This window comes from Bombus bifarius, unplaced genomic scaffold (genome assembly GCF_011952205.1).
Source record: "Bombus bifarius isolate JDL3187 unplaced genomic scaffold, Bbif_JDL3187 scf7180000008015_frag, whole genome shotgun sequence".
NCBI lineage: Eukaryota > Metazoa > Arthropoda > Insecta > Hymenoptera > Apidae > Bombus > Bombus bifarius.
Window position 1 is genome coordinate 4,894 of NW_022884391.1, and position 26,352 is coordinate 31,245.

At 41.4% G+C, this 26,352-nt stretch overlaps 1 protein-coding gene, 1 long non-coding RNA gene and 1 pseudogene across 2 annotated transcripts; 1 reads left to right on the top strand and 2 right to left on the bottom strand.

Annotated features, from left to right (window-relative positions):
- Window positions 1-6,546: 6,546 nt before the first annotated feature.
- On the bottom strand, window positions 6,547-10,068 carry LOC117207050 (annotated as a pseudogene).
- Window positions 10,069-10,123: 55 nt separating this feature from the next.
- LOC117207049 lies at window positions 10,124-11,666 on the bottom strand. Its single transcript, XR_004487463.1, has 4 exons — window positions 11,639-11,666; window positions 10,566-10,613; window positions 10,274-10,433; window positions 10,124-10,202 (listed from the first exon to the last, which is right to left on the bottom strand). It is a non-coding gene; the product is annotated as an uncharacterized LOC117207049 (long non-coding RNA).
- A 13,121-nt stretch (window positions 11,667-24,787) lies between these two features.
- On the top strand, window positions 24,788-26,137 carry LOC117207051. Its single transcript, XM_033446867.1, has 2 exons — window positions 24,788-24,804; window positions 25,768-26,137. The coding sequence occupies exons 1-2, from the start codon at window positions 24,788-24,790 to the stop codon at window positions 26,135-26,137; spliced, it is 387 nt and encodes a 128-aa protein (XP_033302758.1).
- Window positions 26,138-26,352: the final 215 nt, after the last annotated feature.

Consider the following 26,352-nt stretch of genomic DNA (forward strand, 5'->3'; position numbering starts at 1 on the left):
TGCTCGCTCGAGTTTATCTAATAGATGAGTGAAACTATCGTTTGTTTTGAGCGCTAGGGTTTTTGTTTTGATTTCGTATTTGACTTCGTTTGTTGTTTCGCCCTTACGCGTGTGTTCGTCTTTGTAGAATATATCGCAAGAAGTGTTGGCTCTTATGATGGAAGGCTTGTCAACTTTTTTGTAAGGTATGTTTCGTTTGGCAAATTGTGTCTATTTCTATCGGATTTGCTGGTATCGCAATGTAACAGTTGCTAGTTTTGAGCGGTATAAAGCTAATGTCTTCAATCTTAAGTACAGTTGTTTGATAATGTTCAATGTGTGGTTTGAAGTTTATTATTTCGCTGCGACAATCGGTTCTTGAGTTTCTGTCATGGATTGGTAGTGTTTGTTTGCATATAGTGGTTCCGGCTCGATTCTTACAAAGTTTGTTGAAATGCTCGATATCAGCGTTTATAAATGAAAGACCTGAGATTAAATATATCTGATGTTCGACTACTGGAGCCAAAAATACTCCATTTCTTTTACTCGGGATAGGATATATCTGTAATATGTTCCATTCTGTGTTAGAGACTAAAGGTACTATGATTTTGAAAAATATTTTGTAATTTATTGTGAAGATTTTAAGATCACTGATGTCGAGTATGAATTGAAAATGTTCGGTTTTGGCAGAAATCGCGGGGTTGTACATCTGGCTACCTATTGCCTTGGCGTAATTTTCTATGAATTCATCGGGGTCGAGTATTTGTGGACTAATTATTCCTTGTTTGCCTAATATCATGACGTTAAGTATTTCATCTAATTGGAAGTGTAAAGTTTGCATCGCGGTGTCGACTTTCATGATCATCTTAAGCATAAATCTATCGATATTTGCCTGTTGTTGTAGTTTTAATATATAATTATATGATTTCTCTAAGTAGTTTAGGTTTTCTGAGTTTATAATTTTTCTAATAAGTACTGTTTGATTAGCTATTATGGTCTTGATTTTATTATTATCATTATTATTATCATTTATTATTATCATATTGTTTATGAGCGTGAGATCGTCATCGTCGAGAGTTCCGAACAGACTTTTCGATACGGAACCTATGATGTTGAGTAAACCTCGTGTGCTTCGGGTATGTGTTAACGCTTTCAAGTGTTTTGCGAGTTGTTTTAGGTTATTGATACGATTTTGTAATCCGCCTAATTCTTCAACGTATTGTTTGCTGATTACACGTGAGTCTATTGTTAATTTATATGATTCTATTGTGCTTATCTGTTCGTATATGTCGCTAGTGTCTAATCCTACTATTGGCAGTATCTCTGTATAAATATCCTTTTCCTATGTTTTCTACGAATACAGAGTATCCTTCTAATGGCGTAATATTTATTTGCGCGGATACTATTCCGGCAAAGAGGAGCGTCGACCTGGAAAGTAAGGTTTTAAACGATTACCGTGTATCTTTTTGTCTTGAATCAGACAGTATGGAGTACATACTTTATCAATCGTGTATGGTCCTAACCATTCCGCATCAAGTTTATGCCTTTTATGATCGTTATGTATTAAAACGGAGTCTCCTTCTTTGAAAACTGATTGAGGTTTTATAATTTTACGTTTTTGATCGCGCTGATATCGCTGTTTATTTTTGATCAATGTTTCGCGAGCGTTTCGGAGTCTAGAGTCCCATTCCTTTTTGCGGAACGTGACTTCGTCTGCGTATGTGCGTTGGGGATTCTTGGATATTGTGGAGGGAAGATTGGCTTGGTGTCCGAATGTGAGTCCGAATGGCGTGTAACCAGTGGAGTCGTGTATCATTGTATTATATGCAAGGCATACAAAGTTAAGTTGATCGTCCCATTCTTCATCCGAATTTCGCTGTATCGATTTTAACATGTCTGTTATTACTGCGTGTGTCCGTTCTAAAGATCCGTTACTTTGTGGGTGCAAGGATGTCGTTTTGATATGTTTGATTTTAAACGCGCCTTTGTACTGTTGCATTAAACTAGATATAAAATTCTGTCCGCGGTCAGTTAATATCTTTTTTGGAGCGGAAAAGATGTAAATGTAACGATTGAGGAGTGCGTTCCAAATTGTTTCCGTTTGCTGAGTTTTTAGTGGTACGAGTATTAAGTATTTTGTCAGTTCGTCATGTATGGATAGATTGTACTGATTGCCTTTCTTCGTCTTTTTCAGTGGGCCTAATAAGTCCATATCAATTTTATCGTTTGGTTCGAGGAGTGTGTCGGTGATAGAAGGTTCTTCGCGCGGTCTGATACGTGTAGTTTTAGATGTTTGGTAGGTGTCGCATGATTCTATATGTTGTTGTATGCGTTTCATCAAATCTGGTACTCTGTGCCGTTCACGAATGCGGTCGTATGTCTTTTGTATACCGGGGTATCCTACTAAATGGTGATTTTCTTTTAATAATTCGTCTATTTCTTCGGCGCTATATGTTTGGATTGGTTCCCGTGCAAAATTTAATTCTTTACTGTGCCGTTCAGGAATAATAAAATTCGTTTGATCGCGTTCTTCTCGGTTTCTGTGAAACTGTCGTCGCCTATACCTATCTTCTCGTTTGTATGAATAATTTCGCTTAATTTAGTTAACCATTCGACACTGTCGTAATTTCCAAGCTCTGTTTTGGATAATTGATAGAAAGATTTACGGTTCGGAGTCATTTTGAGAATTTTGGGTAACGCGTCGGTAGATTTTTCCCAATCGTGAAACTTTTTGTCGAGTTCTATGTTCAAGTTTTCGCGTCGACTGTTCAGAATATGTATTCTAGATAGTGCGTCGGCTGCAGTGTTATCTTTTCCTTTCGTATATTCTATGTCGTATTCGTATTCTTCTAGTTTCAATCGCCATCTCATCAAGCGTGATGAGGTGTCTTTGCAATTCTGTAGCCATTTTAGTGCTTGGTGATCGGTTCGGATGAGGAATTTCCGCCCTAACAGATATTGTCGGAGGCGTTTCATGGCCCATACTATTGCTAAAAGTTCTTTTTCTGTGGTGGAATAATTTCGTTCCGGTGGGTTTAGAGTTCGCGAGATATAACAACATGGATGTCCGTCCTGTGATAAGATTGCACCTATACCTTCGGTACTGGCGTCAGTCGTTAATGTGAATGGTTTCGCAAAGTCTGAGAATTTTAGTACGGGTGATGAACAGAGTTTGTCTTTTAATGTCTGGAATGCTTTCTGAGTTTTATCTGTCCAATGAAATGGTGTCTCCTTTTTTGTAAGTTCGGTCAATGGTTTCGCGATTTTAGAAAAGCTTCTGATGAACTTGCGGTAATAACCTGCTAGTCCTAAGAACGATTTGATGTCTGTGGGATTACGTGGCTGTTTGAAATTGCTAACGGCTTCTAATTTTTGGGGATTTGGCTTTACACCTTCGGCGGTTACTATATGTCCGAGATGTTCTAATTCTGGTTTGAGAAATTCGCATTTGTCCGGCTGTATTTTGAGTCTGAGTTCGCGTAGGCGTTGCAATACTATCGCGAGGTTGCTATTGTGCTCTTCAATCGACTGTCCGAATATTATAATGTCGTCTAAATATACGAAGCAATGTTTATTTATGAGTCCTCTTAGCGCGGTATCCATCATGCGTTGAGATGTTGCAGGTGCATTCTTTAAACCGAATGGCATTCTATTGTAATGGTAGTGTCCTTGTGGTGTGGAGCATACTGTGTATTTCTTAGAGTCTGTGTCCATTGGGATTTGATGGAATCCGGAGGATAAATCGAGGGCTGAGAAAAATTTTGCGTTGCCTAGTTGGGATAGTATCTCGTCTATGTCAGGTAATGGATATGCATCCTGGTCAGTTAGTTCGTTTATTTTTCTGAAGTCTATTACAATTCGCCATTTCTGTTTCCCTGAGGCGTCAGCCTTTTTTGGTACTACCCAGACTGGTGAATTGTAAGGAGAATCAGATGGTTCTATGATGTTCTTTTGTAGCATTTCGTCCATTTATCGTTTGATTTCTTCTTTATGGCATTCAGGCGGTCGGTAAGATTTTGTGTTAATTATTTTATTTTCTTTTAACGTTATTGTGTGTTTAGCAAGGTTAGTGTATGGTAATAAGTCGGTCTCTAGATTGAATACGTCGAGGTAAAACAGCAATATCTTTTCGATTGGTTCACGGAGAGTTTTCTCTATATGCGAAAGTCTGACTAAATCTTTAAACGTGGAGACTTGATCGTACGTGTTTGAATTTTTGATAAAATTAGTCATTTTGACTGGGCACTCACCACCATTGATAAAGCATGTCGTTGTCGGTTTTCCTTCCAGGTAGACTGTTTTTGACACTGCTTGTTTTGGAGGTACGGTAATAAAAGTATATTATTGTCACGTTATAATTGTTGATTTGAGAGTTCAAATTTGGATTTAGATAGGGCTGGTAAACCGAGTATGCTGTCTTCTATAATTGGAAAGTTGTCTTCTACCACAAAGAATTCTAGAGGTTTGCCAAATAGTTTTATCAAAGCGTGTTCGTTAGTTTTAAATTTAGAGTGTCCCATCGAGAATTTTCGTTCTTTTGTTATTCTTGGTCGTAATAGGCATCTTCGCTTGAGTATATTAATTCCTGCTCCGCTGTCAATGAGGAATTTATATCGCTGTCCGTCGGATCGTAAAAGTACTGTGGGTAGTCTTCCTGTTGTGGCGTTAATTCGTAAGTCTGGTATATTGGTTTCTCTATTTCTTCCTTGCTTGTCTCGAGATTGTGGATTGCTGGTGGTCTCGGAAATTGGCTGTGTGTTCGAAAATTTCTACATTAACTGGAGACATGTCCGATCTGATTGCATTTGAAGCATTTTAATTGTGTCCTTTGGGCAAGTGGTATTTGTGCAGTTTGTCGGAAGCTTCTTGGCATTGGACTGGGTGTTGGAGTTGGTTTTCTAATGATTGAATAGGGATTATTGGTTGTTAGTCGTCGCTGCTCATGGAGTCGTAATCGTTCCATTGGTTTTGGTCGTTGATTTCGATCTTCCCTGAAGAATCGCTCGATGTCGGTGGCTTTCTTTACGACTTCAAGGATATTGTATGGTGGATTGGCGAGTAGTAATTGTCCTATTTCGCTTTTTAGGCTTCGAATAAAATCGATTACGGAGTCTCTTAAAATCCTGTCGTTCATAGCTCGTCTAGTAATTTCGTCACAGTATTCGTTCGTTATACTGTATTGTAGCTTATTGAGTGCTCTGCGGAACCTGATGATATAACTTTGCACACTTTCGTCGTGACGCTGTCTCGTTTCGCGTAGCTGGTCTTGTTGTTCTCTAACAGAATCTTGGGTGGCTACGTTTCGTCGTAGGGCATCGTACAGGTGTCCGTATTCGTTTATTGGTATATTGCGGATAGCCATTGCGGCTTTACCCGTGATTTTCCCGATTTTGATCATTTTTAGTAGTAGCGTGTGTTCGCTACGCATGGCTCGCAATTCACGTACTTCCGATATCGTCTTCGCCGTTCAATTGCGGAATACATGCTTATAATAAATAAGAATACAAAGCACTTAAACTATCTCATTCACTTATAGTAAATAAGAATACAAAACACTTAGCACTAGTCAATCTGTTTCGACCATTCGCGGGGAGACGCGATCGCGAGGAAGCACGTCAACGGGAGTCGTAAATTCCCATTACGATTGGATAATCGACGCCACGAAATGATCGATTCCCTGATTTCGTTTGCGATAATAGGGGTGGTTAAATTGATTTTACACTGAATTAACGAATACAATTAATGTTTATTCCAACAACTTCTTGACTAGAAATGTACAATTAATTCGATTGATAGCTAGAGTAACGAGGTGTTGTACGCGACGCACGCTTAGATGTTGAAGGTTCAAAAAACGTATAAAGACTAACTTTCTGTAACGATGATGCAGCGGAGGACACTTGCGATGGGTGCGTCTAATGATACGAGAAAAGATGATTTGTTAAGACCAAGTTCTTGTTGGGAGAGTGAGGGAAGGACTTCTCTGGTAATAGGTTAATTTTCTGGATTGGTGGTGGAAGAGTGGAGGAAGGGTGTTAACCGCCCCGAGAGAAAGTTGCTAGTGTAAAACATCGTACATGAGAAAGACGAACTTCTCCTATCTTTCCGTAGTAAACAATAACCTTTAGACAGTGACTTAGTGCAGATGTTTGGTTCGGGCTGAAGGACCTTAGAAATTCTATTGAAGGTACGCAGTGAAGGCGTGCGGACATCTGGTTGCCATCCTGTCCGCGGTGTGTGGCCTGTTCTAGAAAGAATGTCGCACGACGTAACACAATCGTTGTAAAAAACCCATCACGTATTAAATAGCTACCAGCCAACCTTATAAGGCACCATTTCATATTAACTTAATAAAAGTAAGGTAGCAACCTATCCCCATAATACTCGTTTTTACCTCTTTCAGGTATCGCCACCTCCTTCGCAGTATACACTCTGCTTCACAGAAACAGTTGAGTTCCACTCAATTACTTATGATATAAAAATACAAACCACTTAACGTAGCCATCTTTATAAGTACAAGTCACTTAATCTAGAGAAGTAAATTATTATTAATATACATAGCTACACAGTCTAGGCTAGAGGAATCCATCTCAATGTCAATTTAATATAATTATTAAAAATTTACTATAGGTTATATATTACTATTATACCTTGATACTTCAATGTGGATCCACTCCTTACGCTAACGTTATCATAACTATCGCTATATTTACGTTTTTTATCCATTGCTTGCGACATGGCTACAGACTGAACATCATCTTCTGATCATGTAACATAAAAATTCATTGGCTTCGTTCACTGGTTTCTTTGAATTACTTTACATTTTTCTAGAATTCCTAACCTCAAATCTAACCCCAATTCGTCTTCTGAATAATCGTCTTCTGAATCACTGTGCAACAAAAGCGCAGATTTCTTCTTTCTCTTGGGTTCTGGTTCATTATCTTTCTCATTATCTACTGTGATAGTAAGACGGCCATCAGACGTAATCTTAAATTCACGATCTTTCCGTTTTATAGCTGCTATTTTTGAATTAATAGCGACTATAGGTTGCGTTGCTAAAAGAGTATTTTGTAAATCTAATTCCAACTTCGACTAATCGAATTTTGAAAAATATCTAGACTTACTTGATATATTTCGAGCAGCCGCAGAATCAACGAGATCAACGGTCTCTTCATTCTCATGAATCCAGGCTTCCTTTCGCGATGTTCTTTTCTTCCTTTTCCTTGACTCTTCATTGCCCATATCTTCATCGAACTCATCATCGCTATCCGCCAATATTTCTTCTATACTGAATTTTAATAAAGATTGTAGAGTTGTTTCGGTTTAAGAAAAATTCCGTTTAAAGGAAAATACAAAGTTACCTTTTAGGTTTTCTCTTTGCATTGAATTCAGCATCCTCGTCATTTTCTTGTTTTTTCAATTTCCTCAATTCTTTTTTCTTTTTCTTCGCTTCTTCTGCCTTATTCATATTTTTTAATCTCTTACGTAACATCGCATTGGAAGCTGGAATCATGCCAAAAATTGTTTCCATTCCGTATTCTCTTATTAACTTTACCAGAATATCGTACTTTTTGTCTGAAATGCGTATGGCAGTCATCGTTCATTGCACATAAAGCGCCTATCTGCAAATTCACTTATTCGTTTTTTTATTGAGATATACGGGATTTTGTTACTACCTGTTATTATTATTAATTAAACGCCTTTGTTACTAACCAACAATTTTAAATTCGAGGCAGCAATATGAGATGGCATCACAGTAATATATATTTTGATATATGACAATGCAGCTTCTGCAATTTCTCTTGTCAGACTTGTAATTTATTTTTATACGAAATATTTATTTTGACTTTAGTTTGAAATAAACTGTACCGTTGTAATGATAAGTGATAGAAGAAAGTGCCAGCAAGGATGCGGTACAATACTTTTGTATATTTTCTATCGCACCACTCAAACCAACCATGAGCATATTAACATAATCTTTAAGATGTGTAGGATTTCCTAAAAATTTCTCGGCAATAATGTTTAAAAGTTGATATGCAGAAGTTCGACATTTCGCATTTAACTCTTTTAAACTCATTATTGCTTCGGGCACAATGGCTTCGAAGAACTTAGTTTTCTCAAGTTGTGGATGAATTTTTATGAGATGAATTAAGCATCTTAATCGTACCTAATTAAAAAATGAGTAAGGCTTATTTGTTAAAATTTTCATAAGAAATTGATATTATAGAACAACGTTTGTAAAATTAGCACATACTCCTCTGCTTGGCTTTGCGACTTCAGTAGCAGAGGATTATTATTATTAATAATTTTTGTATCTCGCGTCTGTATTGAACTACAAACTCTTTACACGTTTCCTTCTCACTGCCACATATCTCTTCTAAAAACCTGAAAGAACATACAAATAAAAAATAATTTTTGTTTTTGCAGAAAAGATAGTTAAAATATTTAATTCCAAATATATTAAAAAGTTACCTATACGCTTTCTTCTGTTCCTTGGTTTTAGAAATTTCTTTAAGAAGTGGTACACACATATCGTAAAACGTCCTTAATCTATTAATGTCAGTATGATTAATAAATAATCTTATTATATCGTGAATACTTTCTTTGAAAAAATCGTCGATATCAGGTTCTTTCAACTTAAATAACGCACGATCGAATAATTCGTGTACCAATTCTTTATCCGTAATTGTAAGATACACCTGTAATTGTACAAAATATTAGTTAATCTCTTTAAAGGAAATTACTCCTTCTATTCACAAATTACTCTTATTGTATCAAACGTGGCGAAGCGTTGTCCTTCTTCGTCAGTTCCAAGTGGCTTAGTAGTGTATAGATTTAAAAACAATGGTAAATAATTCTTTGCAAATCTAGCTAGTTCGTGTATATCTTCTTTTTTGTCGCCTTCGACTGCTTTCGTTATTAATCTTCGTAAGGCAGACGTTATCGACGTCCTTAAATTCTTTCTTTCATTTAAATTTGTTTCTAACAGTTTAGATATATTCTAAACAAGATAAAAGTTATCTCATGGATACTTGATACTATATCTTTTATATTTATCTCTGTTATATACCTTGAAATTATCTTTCACATCAGTAGCGTTGTTGCATATACTTGGTAAAATAGCCCAGACTTGGTAAACGAGAAATTCGTAAGTTTTCCTGCGTACAGGTGTTCGGTTGCTTTTTTTCTAAAATTGAGTATAATTATCATTCAAAATATCAATATAAGATAATTTATACTCTTATAATAAAGATAGATTACAATACTTACTCGCACAATGCAACGATAGGTAGCAATGCTTCCGTGAAGAAAGTATGTGACCCACCTAGCACACAATTTTTCAATAATGGTAGTAGTCAAGTTATTTTTAAATTAATCGCATTGTCTGATACCTATAGAATAGAGATTTATATTACTGTAATTATAAAATAAAGTTTTCTTTTCTAAGCATAATCCGGTTCATATAGAATTACTTGCCCTCAATGGAATCAAATTTAATACTGTCTCCGGTCCTAGCACTCTTATCGCAGCTCCAATAGCGTACTCAGCGTCATTTTTCCACGCAAAATTGTAAGAATCACGTTACTCAGCAAGACTTTTTAATATCTCTATTAATTGCTGACTTCTCGCTTTACCAGTTGCCTGTAATAAAAGGAAACGTTGAAATGTACAACATTGACAAATGGGTAAGAAGCAGAAAATCGATATTACCTGAAACAGTAGGGCTATTAAATGAAGAATATGATACCAAGCTTCCAAATATTGATAACCTAATGCTTGATGGATCATAAAAGTTATCTGATTGATAGTGTCCTTATATCTAAAAGTATGATATAAATGATGAAATATAAATTATAGATACGAAAAATAATAATTAAATCTAATCTTACGTTTTCATTGATTCTTCGGTTTCACATATTTTACCGACACAATTCCGTAATAAAATTTTTATCGTGTGCGAAGAACCAGATATAACTTCCGATTTGTTATTTTATGAAATAAAATTATAGTTGTTATTTCGTGCAAGCGTTGCCAGGGTCACCTTGCTACTGTTGCATTGAAAAATCTGACCCAAATCTAAACCCAATACATTGATGATACTCGCTCTTAATTGAGTTATAACAGATACTTTTCGTAGCCTCGTATATGCAGTTGCGCTCGGGCTGCTTCGAGTTTTCTCATAGTTATAAAGTTACAAACATTTACTCGCATTTTTCTTCTTTTTTCTAAAGATAAAAATGAATCAATTCAATGCGTATCTTCGATTTAAATCAAAATTCATGGTATCATTATTTACCTTTTGTTTAATGCTGCTCTTGACAAAGGTACATAAGCATATGGATTTGGTTTTCCTTTCCTTTTAACATCACCTCCAGCCTTTGATGCTTTATATTCCGCTCATGGTATACATTCTGTTCTTGATTTTTTCAATGGTCGATGTATTCCAGACCCTCCTGCTACGGATACCAAAATTGTTATTAAACAACAGACCAAAATTTACTATAGGTTATATATTACTATTATACCTCGATACTTTAATGTGGATCCACTCCTTACGCTGACGTTATTATAACTATCGTTATATTTACGTTTTTTATCCATTGCTTGCGACATGGCTACAGACTGAACATCATCTTCTGATCATGTAACATAAAAATTCATTGGCTTCGTTCACTTGTTTCTTTGAATTACTTTACATTTTTCTTGTCACGTCCCGCGCTGCGCACGCGCCGTAACGTAGGCTAAAACTATCAATAGCGCGAGTGAGCGTTCCAATTTGAAATTTAAATAAATTTTAACAATTTGTATAAACTAAATTCGAACCTCACAACCCCTACGGAATAACCCGTCACATGACAACTTCTCCACGGTAGACCTAAATATAAATAAGCGTAGCGGCATAGAAGAAACGGTAATAATTCCTTAGTTTTAGAGTAGTTAATTCCTCAGTTTTGTGTGATTAGTTCCTCAGTTCTTGATAATTAATTCCTTGGTTCTTGGCGATTAGTTCTCATTTCCTGGCAAGTAATTTCTTGTTCATAGCGATTAATTCTTAATTCCTCTAGCTCTTAATTTCTCAATTCCTTTGTTTTTTTTAATTCTTCAGTTCCTTAGTTTTCAGCTCTTAATTCCTTTAGCTCTTAGTTCTTGCTCTCAGCTTTTAGATTCTCTAGTCCTTTAGTTCTTTAGCTTTTAGTTCTTTGTTTTATTAGTTTCCAATTCTTGTTAGTCTTGTTAATCGACGTGTTTGTATTTGTCAATTTGTAAACTATCGAAAATCTATCGAAATTAAAATCTTGTAATTAATAAGAGCGAAACGTATTGCGAACGATTGTAACTCCGAGCATTCGAAATTTCAACGACTATTCTGTCAATATCCAATTAGAATACGAATAAACATTTTTTGTGAAGAATATTTGTCTAATAATATAGCAGGATTAAGCGAACATTTATTTTCACCAACTTTAATCCTCTCCCGTGCTAGCACTCCTGCGCATAGCAGATTAGCCGAAACGTGGAGTTTAATTTCAAATCGCATTATATAACAGACAATACTACAATTTAGTCTAAATTCAAAAATTAACGGCAACGCAACCAAAACGAGCCAGACAAAACGTAACATTCTACAATTCCTAACCCCAAATCTAACCCCAATTCTTACCACAATCGTCTTCTGAATCACTGCACAAAAGTGCAGATTTCTTCTTTCTCTTGCGTTCTGGTTCATCTTTTTCTACTGTGACAATAAGACGGCCATCAGACGTAGTCTTAAATTCACGATCTTTCCGCTTTATAGCTGCTATTTTTGAATTAATAGCGACTATAGGTTGCGTTGCTTAAAAATTATTTTGTACATCTAATTCCAACTTCGACTAATCGAATTGAGAAAAATAACTAGACTTACTTGATATATTTCGAGCAGCCGCAGGATCAGCGAGATCAACGATCTCTTCATGCTCATGAATCCAGGCTTGCAGTCATTTTGGCAGTGTTATGGCACTGCCGTGTGAAAAGGGACTGAGCGTTTCGTCCCGGGACTACCGGTGGACTCGTCAGTAAGGCTATGCCCTGTAGTCTCTGCCTTAGACGTAGAGGGAGTCTAGCTAGGTGCGGTATTTGTATCATGCCTCCTATATTCGACCGCTAGCGAGATAGACAGACTCGTTGTCGTCGTAGCGGCCCTCTGGTGTTGACGGTTGGTACCCGGATCGCCCTAGAGGTGTTACGACCGTGTTGATGCCTCGACCTGTCGGCGTCCTGTTGGTACCGATCCGCCACAAATCCCTTGAATAGCATTATGTCTTTTAAAATTTTCCTTAAGGCGCTTCGTCTCCGCCGCAATGTACTGATCTGTTCAGCGTGGGCCATGTGTTAGTTTAATAGATTGAGCGAGCTTATCTTGAAGAATTGGACGTTGGTCCGGGAATCGGTTGCCATTCTTTATTGTGCGGCGTGGGGTCGCGCATATGCTTAGCGAGGGAGGAGTTCCTTTCCGATGGCTACTCGTGTGATTAGGTGATTAAGTCGATAAAATGTTGATTTCACGTGACACTGTATGGTCTCTGGTAAGTGCACTTTTCAGTGGCACGTGATCCAGCTCGAAGGACCAGCGAGGACCAGCGAGGAGACGCGATCGCGAGGAAGCGCGTCAACGAGAATCGTAAATTCTCATTACGATTATAAGAATCGACACCACGAACAGATCGATCCTCTTATTTCTTGTGGGATAATAGGGGTAATTGATGATATGGTATAATATAGCGATTGACAGGGTCATAAAATTCATATTTCCAATAACTTAATACACTAAATAGTTACACCTTTACGTATGATATTGTTACGACCGTTCGCGGAGAGACGCGGTCGCGAGGAAAATGCGTCAACGAGAGGCGTAAATTCTCGCTACGATTCGGTTAATCGACGCCGCGAATTAGTCGTTCCCCTGTTTCGGTTAAGATAACAGAGGTGATTGAATGAATATGACACAGTATAGTAAGTTATATTTCACCGTTTATTCTAACAACTTATAACGAAGGCAATTACGCTGGTGCGTATGTACGAGATGAATGAGTGACTGATTTAGGAGTGTGTATACCCGGTTAAAGGATGTTGACCGTTCGAAGGATGTACAATCAGTGATGTTCGGAAACGATGCTGTGGCAAAGGAAAGCTAAGGATGGGTGTGTCTAGCGCACGGGACCATCGGATTTATTGGTGATGATTTTAGTTAAGAGAGTGAGGGAAATAGGCTTCGTTGTTAATTGGTTAAACGAAGGGTCTTAACCGCTCTCGAGAGAAAGTGGTTCGTGGGAGGAAAGTTGTATCATACGAGAGAAAAACCGACTATCCCTTGTCTAGCCGTAGTAGACAATGGTCTTTAGAAATTCTTCGGAAACAGACGTTTGTTTGGTTTGAAGGACCCCTACTAGGAAATTCCTGAGATTTATGGAAGATACTTGAGACTATTGAGGGTACGCAGTGAGTATCCGAAGACATCTGGTTGCCATATTGCCCGCGGTGTGTGGCCTGGGCTAGGTAGAGGGTTACGCGACGTAACATCCACCCCCCGTTGAGAGGGCACCGATGAAGTGATATGGTGTGATGTTGTCAGGTGGATCTCTTGTCAGACTTCGGTGCTGTTGATTGGTTCGGAGTCGTCTGGAGTCGTTCTGCTCGGTAGTGGTACCATCCGCTTGATGCTCCGATCGAGGGTACTCGTCGCCGTTCGAACGATAGCCGTGCGTATGATGCCGTCTGCGCCGGGTTGGGCCTTGATGATTCTGCCCAATGGCCATTGCATCGGGGGGACGTTGTTTTCTCTGAGAAGGACGATGGTGCCTTCTCGTATGTCGTGACTGCCCTTGCTCCATTTGTTTCGGATGTGTAGCCCGTTTAGATACTCTCGATTCCACCGGCGCCAGAAATGTTGTTTGAGTTTCTGAATATGCTGCCAGCAGAAGAGACGATTGGATGGCGTGTCCCTGAAATCTCGTTCTCGGAAACTTGTTAGTGAATCTCCGATGAGGAAATGACCGGGAGTGAGAACTAGGAGATCGTTTGGGTCTGAAGATATCGGAGTCAGCGGGCGGGAGTTGAAGATAGACTCGATTTCAATGATGAGAGTATTAAGGTTTTCGAAGCTCGTTACCTACGACACGTCTGAGATGTCGTTTGAAAGACTTCACTGCAGCCTCCCACAACCCGTCGAAGTGAGGTGAGTTGGGAGGGATGAAGCGCCATTCAATCCGTCGGTCGGCTGAAAAGGACTGGACCTGTGCCTTGTGATCGTCGGATTGCAGGAGATTTCGGAGCTCTCGTAATTCATTGTTGGCGCCAACGAAGTTGGTACCGTTGTCGGAGTAAATTGTCACACAGAATCCTCGGCGAGCGATGAATCTTCGCAGAGCAGCAATGAAGGCCTCGCTAGTGAGATCGCTGACCAACTCGATGTGGACTGCTTTAACTGCAAGACATACAAAGATTGCTACGTATACCTTGATTTTGCGTCGGTTGCGATCCTTTCGTTCCTTGATGTAAAACGGTCCGCAGTAGTCGATTCCGACGTTGGTAAATGGCCGAGATTCTGTTATCCGTGCAGCTGGAAGGTCGCCCATTATGTAATCCACTGGAGGGGGTGGGGTGATGTGTTGATCCAATGTAGAACGATTGTGGAGTCAGTCCAATAAACGGTTCGAGCAATGTTGCTTCGTAAGGCTTGGAGGACTGTAGTGGCCAGTGACGCGAGAAGGAGTGCTCCACTCAGTTCCAACCTTGGAATGGTTAGTGATTTGAGTGGAGCTACTTTCGACTTCGCAGTGAGGAGACGTGTACAGACATGACCATCCGGGGTGATGGTGCGAAGGTAAACACATGCTCCATATGCCCTTTCGCTGGCATCACAGAACCCGTGTAACTCAATTTCCGCTGCGGGTTTGATTATCGTTTTACGTGGAAACTTCACGTTATTCAATAATGGCAGCTGTGCGTAATATTTGCTCCATTCCGTGTGCACGCTCTCCATCCGCCTCGTCCTATGACTCTACCGACTATCTACCGAGTATTGATCAGTTACTAACGAGTTATCCGCGAGCGATTATACACTGTCTTAGCGAATCTGTTAGTACGAGCGTCTTTGCGAGCATTATCTGTTCTTATTTATTTAGTCATTTTAAAATATACTGACGGCTTCTACAACGGGCAATCTCGTATAATAAATTTCACGACCAACCATCCTCTACACACAAGTCCTCTAAATACATAACGACTTTTCAGTTCAATTTGGATCATTGCGTTTAACGCGATCTATTCTCCCGGGTGCGCCATTTTTCTCTAAAAGTTAAGTTCCATCCGATGTAATTTGATTAGTCGAACAATTATCAATTTCCATCATTGTATCTTCACGTAAAATAATTTTCTGTTAGCGTCCGCGGTTGTAAAAATAACGATCAGGTATTGAGATATTTATACAATGGAGTACCAATTATAAAAACATTTCTCACAAAATCACTTTACAGTCTTAGTAGGGTTGTGAGGTACAAAAACGACGTTATTCTAAGCAAACGCTATTTATACGCAATGGACGTGTTTGACAACTATGAAAACTGTGTGATTCTATTGGGCACAAAACCTTATGAAACTACTATTTGAAAAAACCTGATTGAAAAACTCGATATTATAAATTTTACTAATATAATAATAATAATAAGTAATAACTACATAAGTAATAATAACGTTGTATTTTTGTATATATATGTGATTAATGTTACAATAATCGTATGTACGTAATATGTCATATTGTATGGATTATGGATCTTTACAATAACTTAACATAATTATTTGTTTACTATATTTACAATTTGATTACTAGAAACTATATAATATGTTTTAAAGTCGGTAATAAAGTTGTATAAATATGTTTAATGAGTTTTTTATAGAAAGTTCTATATATTATTAACGAAGCTGACTAAGTTCCATATCTAAATTGTTTTGTCAATTTTATTATTCGTTATCACATCAAAGCATGTGTTTTTGTAGATCATATTATAATAATGTTTCCATACAGGAATAAAAGCTTCACTAAAACATTCTTATAGAAACGCGCACATTTCTCTTAATTATGCTTATATTCCTAAAAGTAAACTTTTAGAAAAAATAGCAATTTCTTTAATATGTAAAATTAAAAAGTTTATTGTTATTATGAATTGATATTTGTATATTTTACATTATTGTTATTTATAATATAAGTCTACAAGCCACTATAAAAGTCTATTAGTTAATGTTTCTATAGCTTTGTAGAACTTGTAATACGTTGTAATGTAACAGGTTAAAAAGAATTGGTGCAATTTGTACATTATTGTGGTATCATGAATGAGGGGCTTGGGGGGTGTCGTAAATCGCAGACATGTGCATGTGGTCAGAGGGACAGAAAGCGATTTATCCGAAGAGATTGCTGAAAGGATCAGGTAGAATATTCGCGAGTTTCGAGTGCCATGTTAGGACTTGGCATGAGCTGAAGAGAGGGCTGATTAAAGAATTCTCTAAAAAGATTAATAGTCGGCAAGTACATCAAAGACTTAGAGATACGAAAAAGAGAAGCGACGAAACATGCTTGGCTTATATGTACCGCATGCTTGAAATAGCCAGCCATGTTGATATGGAAGAGGAGGCGAAAGTGGAGTATATTGTAGAAGGAATAGTAGATGAAGAAAACAATAAGTCTACACTATACGGTACTACATCCATTACAGAATTGAGGAAGAGATTAATCATGTACGAGAAACAGAATTATCGCAGAGCAAAATCGATTGTGAAGGTAGCCAAAACTGAAAGGAGCAGGAAGCCCAGTAAATCTGGAGATATGAAGAAGACGAGATGTTACAATTGCGGCGGCGAAGAATATGAGTGTGCAGAGTGCCCGAATAGGTCGAGAGGATCCAAGTGCTTTAAGTGTAGAGAGTACGGACACATCGTATCGAAGTGCGACAACCTGAGCGAGTCCCATAAAGTTGTTTCTAGTATGTGGAAATCGTTGCAGACGAAGCGTGGTAAAGACGTTAAGATCGGAAATTTCGAATTGAGCGCGCTAATAGATACCGGTAGCGAACTAACTTTAATGAGAGCGGATCAGTATGTGAAAATTGGGGCATCCAGATTAAGTCAGAAAATTGTTGAATTTCGCGGTATCGGGTCCGGAAGAAATTGTACACTCGAAGAATTTTCGACAGATATTCTGATAGATGATGAGTCGTGCGTTGTAACGATACATGTAGTTTCAGATACTTTGATGCAACACTCGTTGATAATTGACACATACTTCCTGAATACTACCGAATTAAACATGTCATGAGAAGGGTCAGGAATAAGGTTGTGGGCGTTCGATGAATCTTCATTGGAATCGGCCATCGTCTTGTTATAACGAAGGTACGGTCTATTAATACGAGTATGGATGCTACCGACTCGACAATCAACCGCGGCGGTTGGACACTCGCGGTACTAGTGATGTTGGTCGTAGGTTCAATAACGAATCCGCGGTCAACGGGATGATAGGTGTACGTGCTCACAAAATCTAAGTCGGACTCTTTGCGAAACCGTGGAATATCCACCGAGCGTACAGACCCTAAGCAACTCCTTAATACGACCTCACGAGAGAATGACTCTCCGTCGCGATGATGCTGCAGAGGAAAACTATGATGGTGTGTGTTTGAGGACACGAGATCATCGGATTCGTCGAGGATATCCTTCGTTCAGAAGGTGAGGGAATTTGGCGTTGCTGCTAATTGGTCAATCTCCATATCGGTGATTAGAAAAGGATGCTAGCCGCCGTATTATCGACTAAAGAGCAACCGGTCAGGTCAAACCGATCGGTCGATATCGCGTACCTCGAATATCTCAACGTTCAAGATGGAGGAGATGAAATAACTCGAGTGTTAGATTTAGATGGCACTTTATTTGTACTAGTTGTAGCACTTAACCGAACTAAGGGAGGACCACTGTCGTCCTAAGTCTGTAATGTCAGATGGTTGAAGATGAACTAAACTTCCCCGTTCCTGATTCTCTCCTCCCGCCGTTGTATTTCTTCTCTCCACCGTACTCTTGCGGCTGGTCCTTTCCTGGGTTTTTTCCTGGCCTCGAGTCATTACATTTACCGCCTTGGGAGGACATGTAACTCGGAGTTTCCTAACGAGAGGAATGGGCCTGTCCGTGTCATAAACAGACGGCCACTCAAATTCCGGATTATAGCCCTGGGAGGACTGTTAAGTCGGAATTTCCTAATGAGGGAAATGAGCTTATCCGTGCCATAAACGGACAGCCAACTAAAATTTCGAACAAAGATAAATATGATGTTGTTATGACAGTTGAGGAGAGACAATTCGTGACAAATACTTTAATAGACTATTAATTGACCGTTTAATGAACAGTAAGAAGATAGAGGTATATTCGTGTGATGTGGAGAGGACAATTAGTCGCCTATAAGCACTAATAAATAAATAAATAATAACGACTCGCCTCAGCCGAGTCGCGCCCGCTTCCGCGTCCTCGTCGGTCGGGGATTCGTTCTACCAAGTGACGGCTATAGCAGTCACCGCCCATCGCGGGAATCTTCTTCTCCTTCCCGGTGGGCTGCTGGAACCGCGCGCACCCAACGAACGGTCGCCCATCGCTGCGCCAACCGCCACATCCATCAAGATATAAGGGTGGTCCGAGAGGGTCTCCGCCGGGGAGACCCCCCAACCGCAAACACGGCTAGATGCGGCAGGGTTTGCCCGTGTGAGGTCCACTATGGACTCGCCCCGCCGTGCCAAGCACGTGTTAGACGACCCCCGGTTCATAAGCCGGAGATCGAGTGCGAACGCCCAGTCCTGCACGTCGCGCCCCCTTCCGTTGGTCCTGCGGGATCCCCACGCCGTTGATGTACCCGAGGACCAGTGTCGGGCAGGCGCCCAAACGTCTCGCGCAGCCGCGAGTCCGTCCAGGAAGGAGGCTTATTCGGTCCGGCTGATGTTGGGCGACACGCAGACGGCCACCACGGCCAGGTCGCCCCATTTCTCGGCTATGAAGCCCCGTTCCGCTCGATCACCGAGCAGGAGGGGTTTCCCGCGATCCCGGTCCAGAATATGGCGACCGAGCCTATCAGATCCCCAGCTCCTCGTGACGCGCCGGGAATGCTGTACGGCTGGGCCACTGCTGCCAGACCAATCCGCCGCTCCGTCAACCTCTGGAACATTAAGTCCTGAACCCGGCGGGAGCGGTTAAGATTGCACTGCAGGAGCAGTTGTCCACCTCCTCTTCTTCCGCTCACGTCGGGGAAGGCTCCGTCTTCATAGGCTCCTACGGGCCGTTCCCCTCGCAGTCGTTTTGTCCGACTTCTCTGTCCTCTCTTCTGGCCTTCGTGGGGACAGTTGACGGCAGCATCGTTTCCTTCCTCGTCACCACGTCCCCACCGTCGCGTGGAACGGTCCTTGTTTCCTGTGCGGCCCTCTTCTTACGGGCAGGCAGTTTGCATGCCGGTGACCCAATACGGTGCGACGCGGGCAGTCCCAGGTCCGCGCATACCGGACACATGGGTACTCGCGCCGAACAGTCCCTGGCGCGATGTCCTTCCGCCCCGCACCCGTAGCAGCGCTCCGGCCGGTCCATCGATGTGCAGTCCCGGCGCACGTGACCCGACTCCATGAACTTGAAGCATTGGAGTCGGCGCGCAGGTAGAGGGGAAACTCTCGCCGCTGACCAACCTATGTTAATCCTACCTCCTGGTAGGGCGTCTCCTCTGCTGATTTTCCTGCCCGTTATCAGCGGGCAGCGTAGCCATACTGATCCGAGGTCCCGAGGAGCGGAGCGTATGACTGCCACGTTGACCTCGTCAGCGTGGCAGCCCCCGGCCTCAGCAACAGCGGCTGCCACCTCCTCCGAGGTGATCGAGTCCTCCAGTCCGATCACTCTTAGCTCGGCCGCCCTTCGCGGCACGGTTACCCTGGCGGGCAAATCCTTCAGCGTGGCCGCCATCCGCTCGGCCAGTCGCGAAGCTTTGCACCCAGCGTCCTGGCCTGAGATTTCGAACAGCAGCGCCCCCGTGTTTGTCCTCCTCGGTCTTAACTCCGTGAAGTCGAGATCGGAGAACTTGACTTCCCTCTTCACCACCGATATCGCATCCCTGTACGTGAAGCCCCAGCCGTTCCTCACGGTGAGCGATACCGCTCCGGATCCATCGCCCCTGCCCGTTCCTCGCTTGGATTCCCTTCCCGTGCGGGGGCGTACCGGAGGCCGAGCGGCGCTGAAAAGTCCCTGCCCTTGTTCCGCCACTGTTGGTCGCCGTCCTGGGCGCCGAGGCCCCTGTTCGCAACGTCGACAATGGAAAAGACGACGATATCTGTTACGACCGTTCGTGAAGAGACGCGTTCGCTGGGAAAACGCGTCAGCGAGAAGCGTAAATTCTTGCTACGATTATGTTAATCGACGCCGCGAAATAGTCGTTCCCCTGTTTGTGTTAAGATAACAGAGGTGGTTCAATGAATGTAACACTGTATTAACAGGTTAACATAAAATAATATATTTTACAATAATATGATGAATATATTACATAAAGTTGACTCGACTTTACGATATCTCTAGATGAATTCGTTAGACTATTTGATTTTGCTCGTCAGATTTTTCGTTGTGTCACGTTTGACTCGTCAGAAGTTTGATCGCCTTTCGATGATTTCTTTGTCTCATTTGGAAGACGACCCCCACTATGCTCGGGTCACACCATCGCTCGCGCCTATGATCACGTATGCCTCTTGTGTGAAAAACGTAACGGATAAAAATCGACGTTTCTAGAGCTCGCTGCTTGGCGACAACTATGCTCTCGTCGATACATTGTATATGATCCGGCAGGCAGATAAGACGATCTGCCTGCGACACTGTAGGACCGCGAGCGACGGTTAGAAAATACAGCCTGTGGTAAGCCTCGTGGCGTAACAATACCCGTCCCTTGGTTCTTGCGTCGGTCGGCGCATGGACCGTTGGAAGAGGTTGCGTCGTGGGCTTCCTGTTCTTTCGCCTCGCTCTCCCTCTTCCTCCGCCTATGACGGTAATAAACCCTGCCTCGTCGGCCGACGACTCCACGGTCGACCGCGAGGTGTCTCTCGCCGGCCGCAATCGTGCTTGTACGGTTCTTACGGCTACGCTACTGTAACGTCGATTCACATCAGAGTCCGGGCCACACTCTGCGGACAGGATGGCACCCAGATATCTGCACATCCTTGGCGCGTACCCTCAATAGTCTTAAGTACCTACCAGGGGTCTTGGAATTTTCATAGTTAATGTCCTTCGGACCAAGCGAGTATTTCTTGTCTTAGATTTCCTTTACGTTTATTGTCTACCACGTGTTAGCATAGAAAGTTGGTTTTCTTCACATCTTTTATGTTCCGTTAGCAACTTTCTCGCGAGGGCGGCTGAAACCCTTCCTGGTCCACCAGCCGCCTTATTATCCAATCGGAGACGGTGTCTACTGCCCTCACTTCCTTAACCAAAATTGTCATCAACAAATCTGATAGCGCCGTGTCCTTAGACACACCCAGCCCTAACCTTCCTCAGACGCACTATTGCCAGAAAAACTTACTTATTCTGTATCCTTAGAATAGTCAACATATCTTTATCGGTCTCGCCCCTTATAACAGTCGCGTACTTAACGTATCATTGTAACTAAGTCTTACATAACGTGGTTGCAGTGAATTGTGATTTATGTTAATTCAGTGTGTATTACATTGTGATTGCTGAATGCATAATAAAGTTTAATTAAAACAAAATTAATAGTTGTGTTACGACTCAGCTATTTTATTTCATCAACCAACCCTGAAGTTTACATGACACCAGCGTCCGTAGCCGGGAGGATCGCCCCCCCCCCCCTGGCATTATTTATCGCCGACACTCTTCCAACTTGCGGAGGAACAGGATCTTGAGATCCTCTAGTGGATCTCGAGGTCCTGGACCTCTATCCGTTTTCTTTGTTTGTTTATTATTACTTCCCGACCCGTCGGGACAGCGGAAACGGCGCGAAGCTGACCAGGTGTGTGGAGGAGGTGGGGAGGGGGACCCATAATCGTTCCCGTTGGGGCCCCGGGAGCATTTGCTTTCGTCCCCCTCGTAGAGGTGATCCTCACCTCTCGTCCTTCACCGTCGATGTTATCATTTTTGGCTACTCTCCGTGCATTCCTTGGTCAACCGTCTCTTGGAGACACCGTCTCTCTCTCCTGAAAGCGCACGCTCCTTCGCAGGTATGCGACCTCCTCCTCTTTCTGATCCTGGGTCGGTTCCACGTCCTTCACGGTAGCTTGCTTGTCGACCGGTCCGATCCTCATTTCGTCACTCCGCGTGTCGTTGCCGCCGTCGGCACCGTCGCGGATGGTAAAGGTGGCGGCGGCCACGGTGGCAGCCTCGGTGTCGGTGTCGTTGTCGCTATCCTTCCCGAACTTCGCGCCCCTCTTCTTCCTTTTATCGTGAGCCAGCAGTGGTGCGGAGTCCGGATCCCACGCGGACGCGTCCCCCCGCCGTGTGCGGTGTCCCGCGCCGCCGCCGCGACCGTTATCGACGGGGGTGGTGCTTTCCGCGGACCCGGTAATCCTGCGGTACGATCGCTTGCCGAGCGTGCCCGCAACGGTCGAATAGGAAGAGCACGACGACATTTCGTCGTCGGATTTCACTCCCCCCCCCCGGCCGCCGCGCCGCCGCCTCATCCCACCCCACGAAGATACCGGGCCGACGGTCATAACATCGGTTTCCTCCGAACCTCTCCGAGTCCGCCCAGTTCGCGTGTCCCCTTCGCCAGACGCATGAGCGTGTCCAGGGCACTGGCGGCCCATCCCCGGATGGCCACGGTTGCTCGATGACGACGCAGAGGGGCCGCTTTACAACTCGCGGCTGCGCCGGTATTATGGTATCCCTCCCCACCGTAAACGATTCTTTGATTCGTTTTTCTATCCATTGTAATTCTAAGAAATCGCCGAGGTCGTCAACAAGGGTTTCCATCCTGGTGCCACTCACTCTTTCGCACCCTGCCCCGGTCAAAGCTGGTGCAGAGTGACGGGGAGCCCCACAAGAATGTGAGGTAAGTGTTCTTAGGAGATACAGGCCCACTAACTTCTCCGAGAGTTCTCCGCACCGGATCGGCAAACTGGCGGGTGCCAAAGGCGCCGACCAGTCACCATCCGGCTATAGGAGAATATCAGATTCGTGGGGGATTCCCAGGGCGTGGTCCTACGCCCTGAGAACCCATAGCCGCCTCAGGCTCCCCATAGTCTTTTAGTAACTGATACTTGTATAACAATATATTATAGTATGGATGGTTTAGTCAGTGAATTTCATAAGTTTGACGTATAAATGTAATGAAACTTTACTATAGTTAATTTTTTAAGAGGAGGTTTATACTGTTATATATTGTGTGTACACAGAGGTGATGGTATTATAATTGACTGAGTGGTAACTGTGACGGATTTTTAGGATGAAGAATGAAAAGGAATAGTAGTTTAGATGCAGAGTTGACGTTATGACTTAATTGGATAGTTAAGTGCTTTAGGTTATAAGTATTTTTAGTACTTGTATGAGACTTGCTTATGTTACAAAGTGACATATTATAAATATGGAAATAAATTATTTATATAAATATGGGCGTTAATAGTGTTGAATTATTAATTTAGTATGTAAGTTTTAAGGCTAAGATGATGGATTGAAATTTGTAATTTAATTATAAGTATAGTATTATAAGATTTATGATGGATGGTAGCTCACGTGCGTAAAGTCAAATAATCATGTGTATCACATACTCACGATTACGTTGATTGCAGTGCTTAATTGTTGACCATAATTTCGTTTTTTACCAACCTTTTTCCCCGTTCGCTGTCGGACTCGGACAGACTTCGTATTAACTCATCTTTTAGTTGGTCATATTGTCCGGTGGTCGGGGGATCCAATGCAATGTCCCTTATCCGTTCTAAATATCCTGGTTCGAGGCACCCGAGAAGGGCGGTGGATTTTTCTTCGTTACCCGTGACGCCCACCGCCGCGAGTTGTCTGTCGAATAAAGAGAACCAGAACACGATCTTCTGTGGCTTCAGCGGAGGCACGCGAATTGTTTGACTAGTCGCAACCGTTGTGTTTTCGCTCAACATTGTTAGCGCACTCAGACTCACAATACTAAATTTCGCTAACTCAAATCACGTCGGGGTCACCAATGTGGAAAATTGGTCGATGATAGGTTGTGCGAAATAACGAGAGCGAAATATTGCTGTCGCAGTCCGTCAAATATATCTTGAATAAATAAATAAATAAATTATTTACAGCCGAATACGTGAGTCGTTGGTACAAAATACAAGACGCGGAATAAATACTCATTAATGTTCGTCGCGTAACTCGATAAATAATCGGAGATACTCTGTAGATAATATTCGATACTTTATATGTACTGTTCGATACTGTTCGATACATTTCAATGCTCTTCGATACTATTCCACACTAAAACGCACGCGATCGCGTCCGTTTATTTATACTGGCCGGGGGAGAACCGGAAAATTCGAATTCGTCTACGTTTGATCTACGATTGCACGAAGCGGCGACATTGTTTTGCATGGAGTTTATTTGTTCTTACATTACTTATAAGGCAAAACAACAACATGATTTGAATTGTCCTCTGACTCATGTGCCGCTACAGTGATTACGGGAGAAGGACGAGTGAAGAATGGTGAATAAGAATGGGAAACGGATTAGCCGAATGACTGACAGTCGGTATAATAGGCCTGGCGAACTGTAAGTGCGTCGCATTTTCATGTAAAAAACAATGCACGTAGCACAAGGGTAAATGGGGAAACGACTTTATAAATGATTTTTTGTCTATTACACGCCTGTCAAATTTCTTTATGAGCAGAACTATTACATGTGCTATTGTAGCAGAATACAAAAAAATGATGCGTGCTTATGTGGGTGTCACGTTTAACTGCAGTTACAAAAATCTGAACATTAGAAACAGAACGTTGTTGTGGAAGTAATGATAAGTAAAGTACGGGTGTTCGTGTAAATTCATATTTTTATAAATTGAAAAAATTAAATCTGAGTAGACGATTGTTTTATTATAAATGTTATAAGGAGTACTAGTATATTTCATACTTCGTTCGGTCTAATACTTCATATATGAAACCTATAGTGGTCATTGTTATCTATATTTATTCAATTAATATTTATTATTAATATTTATAATGAAACAATTTATCTTTATATCTATGTAGGAAGCAGGAAAGTTTCAGCAACTATATGATACGTGGCATTAGCATTATGCTAGGCATTATTTTACATTAGTCTTTGATTCCCGCTCTCTCGCTTTCTCGATGAAGAAGTAGAGGGCACAATAATAGAATCATCCACCCAGGGATTATATTTAAGAGTCAGTAGATATAAAGGACAAACTGTTAGTACAGGATTTTTACCAGCTGGTCACATGTCACCTTGTGTGGAGATTGCAGCTCTACTAGCATCAAAATATGTTCCTGATCATACACTTTCAGCTCTTGTATTTGCTACAGTACCTAATTTAATTTTAATTAGGAATTTTGCAACTCAAGGAAGGTACAGGAATTTTGAAAAACTGAAAATAGGAGACTGTATACCTTGTACGATCAAAGATATGGGGTCAGATGGTATAAGACTTATTTTACCAGTTGCAGAATGTACGCCATTTGGATATGTGTCCCATAGTAACGTTAGTAATTTTAATCTACTGCATACAAACTAAATTTTATTGACAAAAATATTTTCTATTAACAGGAAAGAACAACAATTAGGACTAACATTGTCGCTAAAGAAAATATACGATGATCCATCTAATCCTAAAAGTAGAATAGTGGCAGCATTGGATCCATTGATCCTGTATTTTAATAAATTAGTAGAACTTTCAAGAAATTCATATTACAAAAACAGACCCATTGCATCTGTCAAATTAGGACAAAGAGTTACTGGAAAGATTGAAAAAATTACGCCTGATTGGTTGGTTGTTCAATTGCAGAATAACTTGCTAGGTATAGTGTCTAAGAATCATTACTCCGAGAATAAGAAAATAGGGGACAAAATTTCTGGAACGATTATAACCACGTTATCGTCAATAATGCATAAAATAAGTGCCAAACAAAATAAGTAAATACAATTTCCTGGCGGTAAATTGCTACGTGGTAGAATCTTAATGGTGACAAATTGATTTATCTTGATATTCCTTCAAGGTATTGGCAACGGAACTTTAGCTGCGATAACTGTACGTCGCCACATAAATAGTGTAATATCGTAGAATAGATTTGAATTAGAGATCGGTTGAAATTAGAAAGCACCGTGTACGTCGTCTTTCGTGGTTTGTTTACA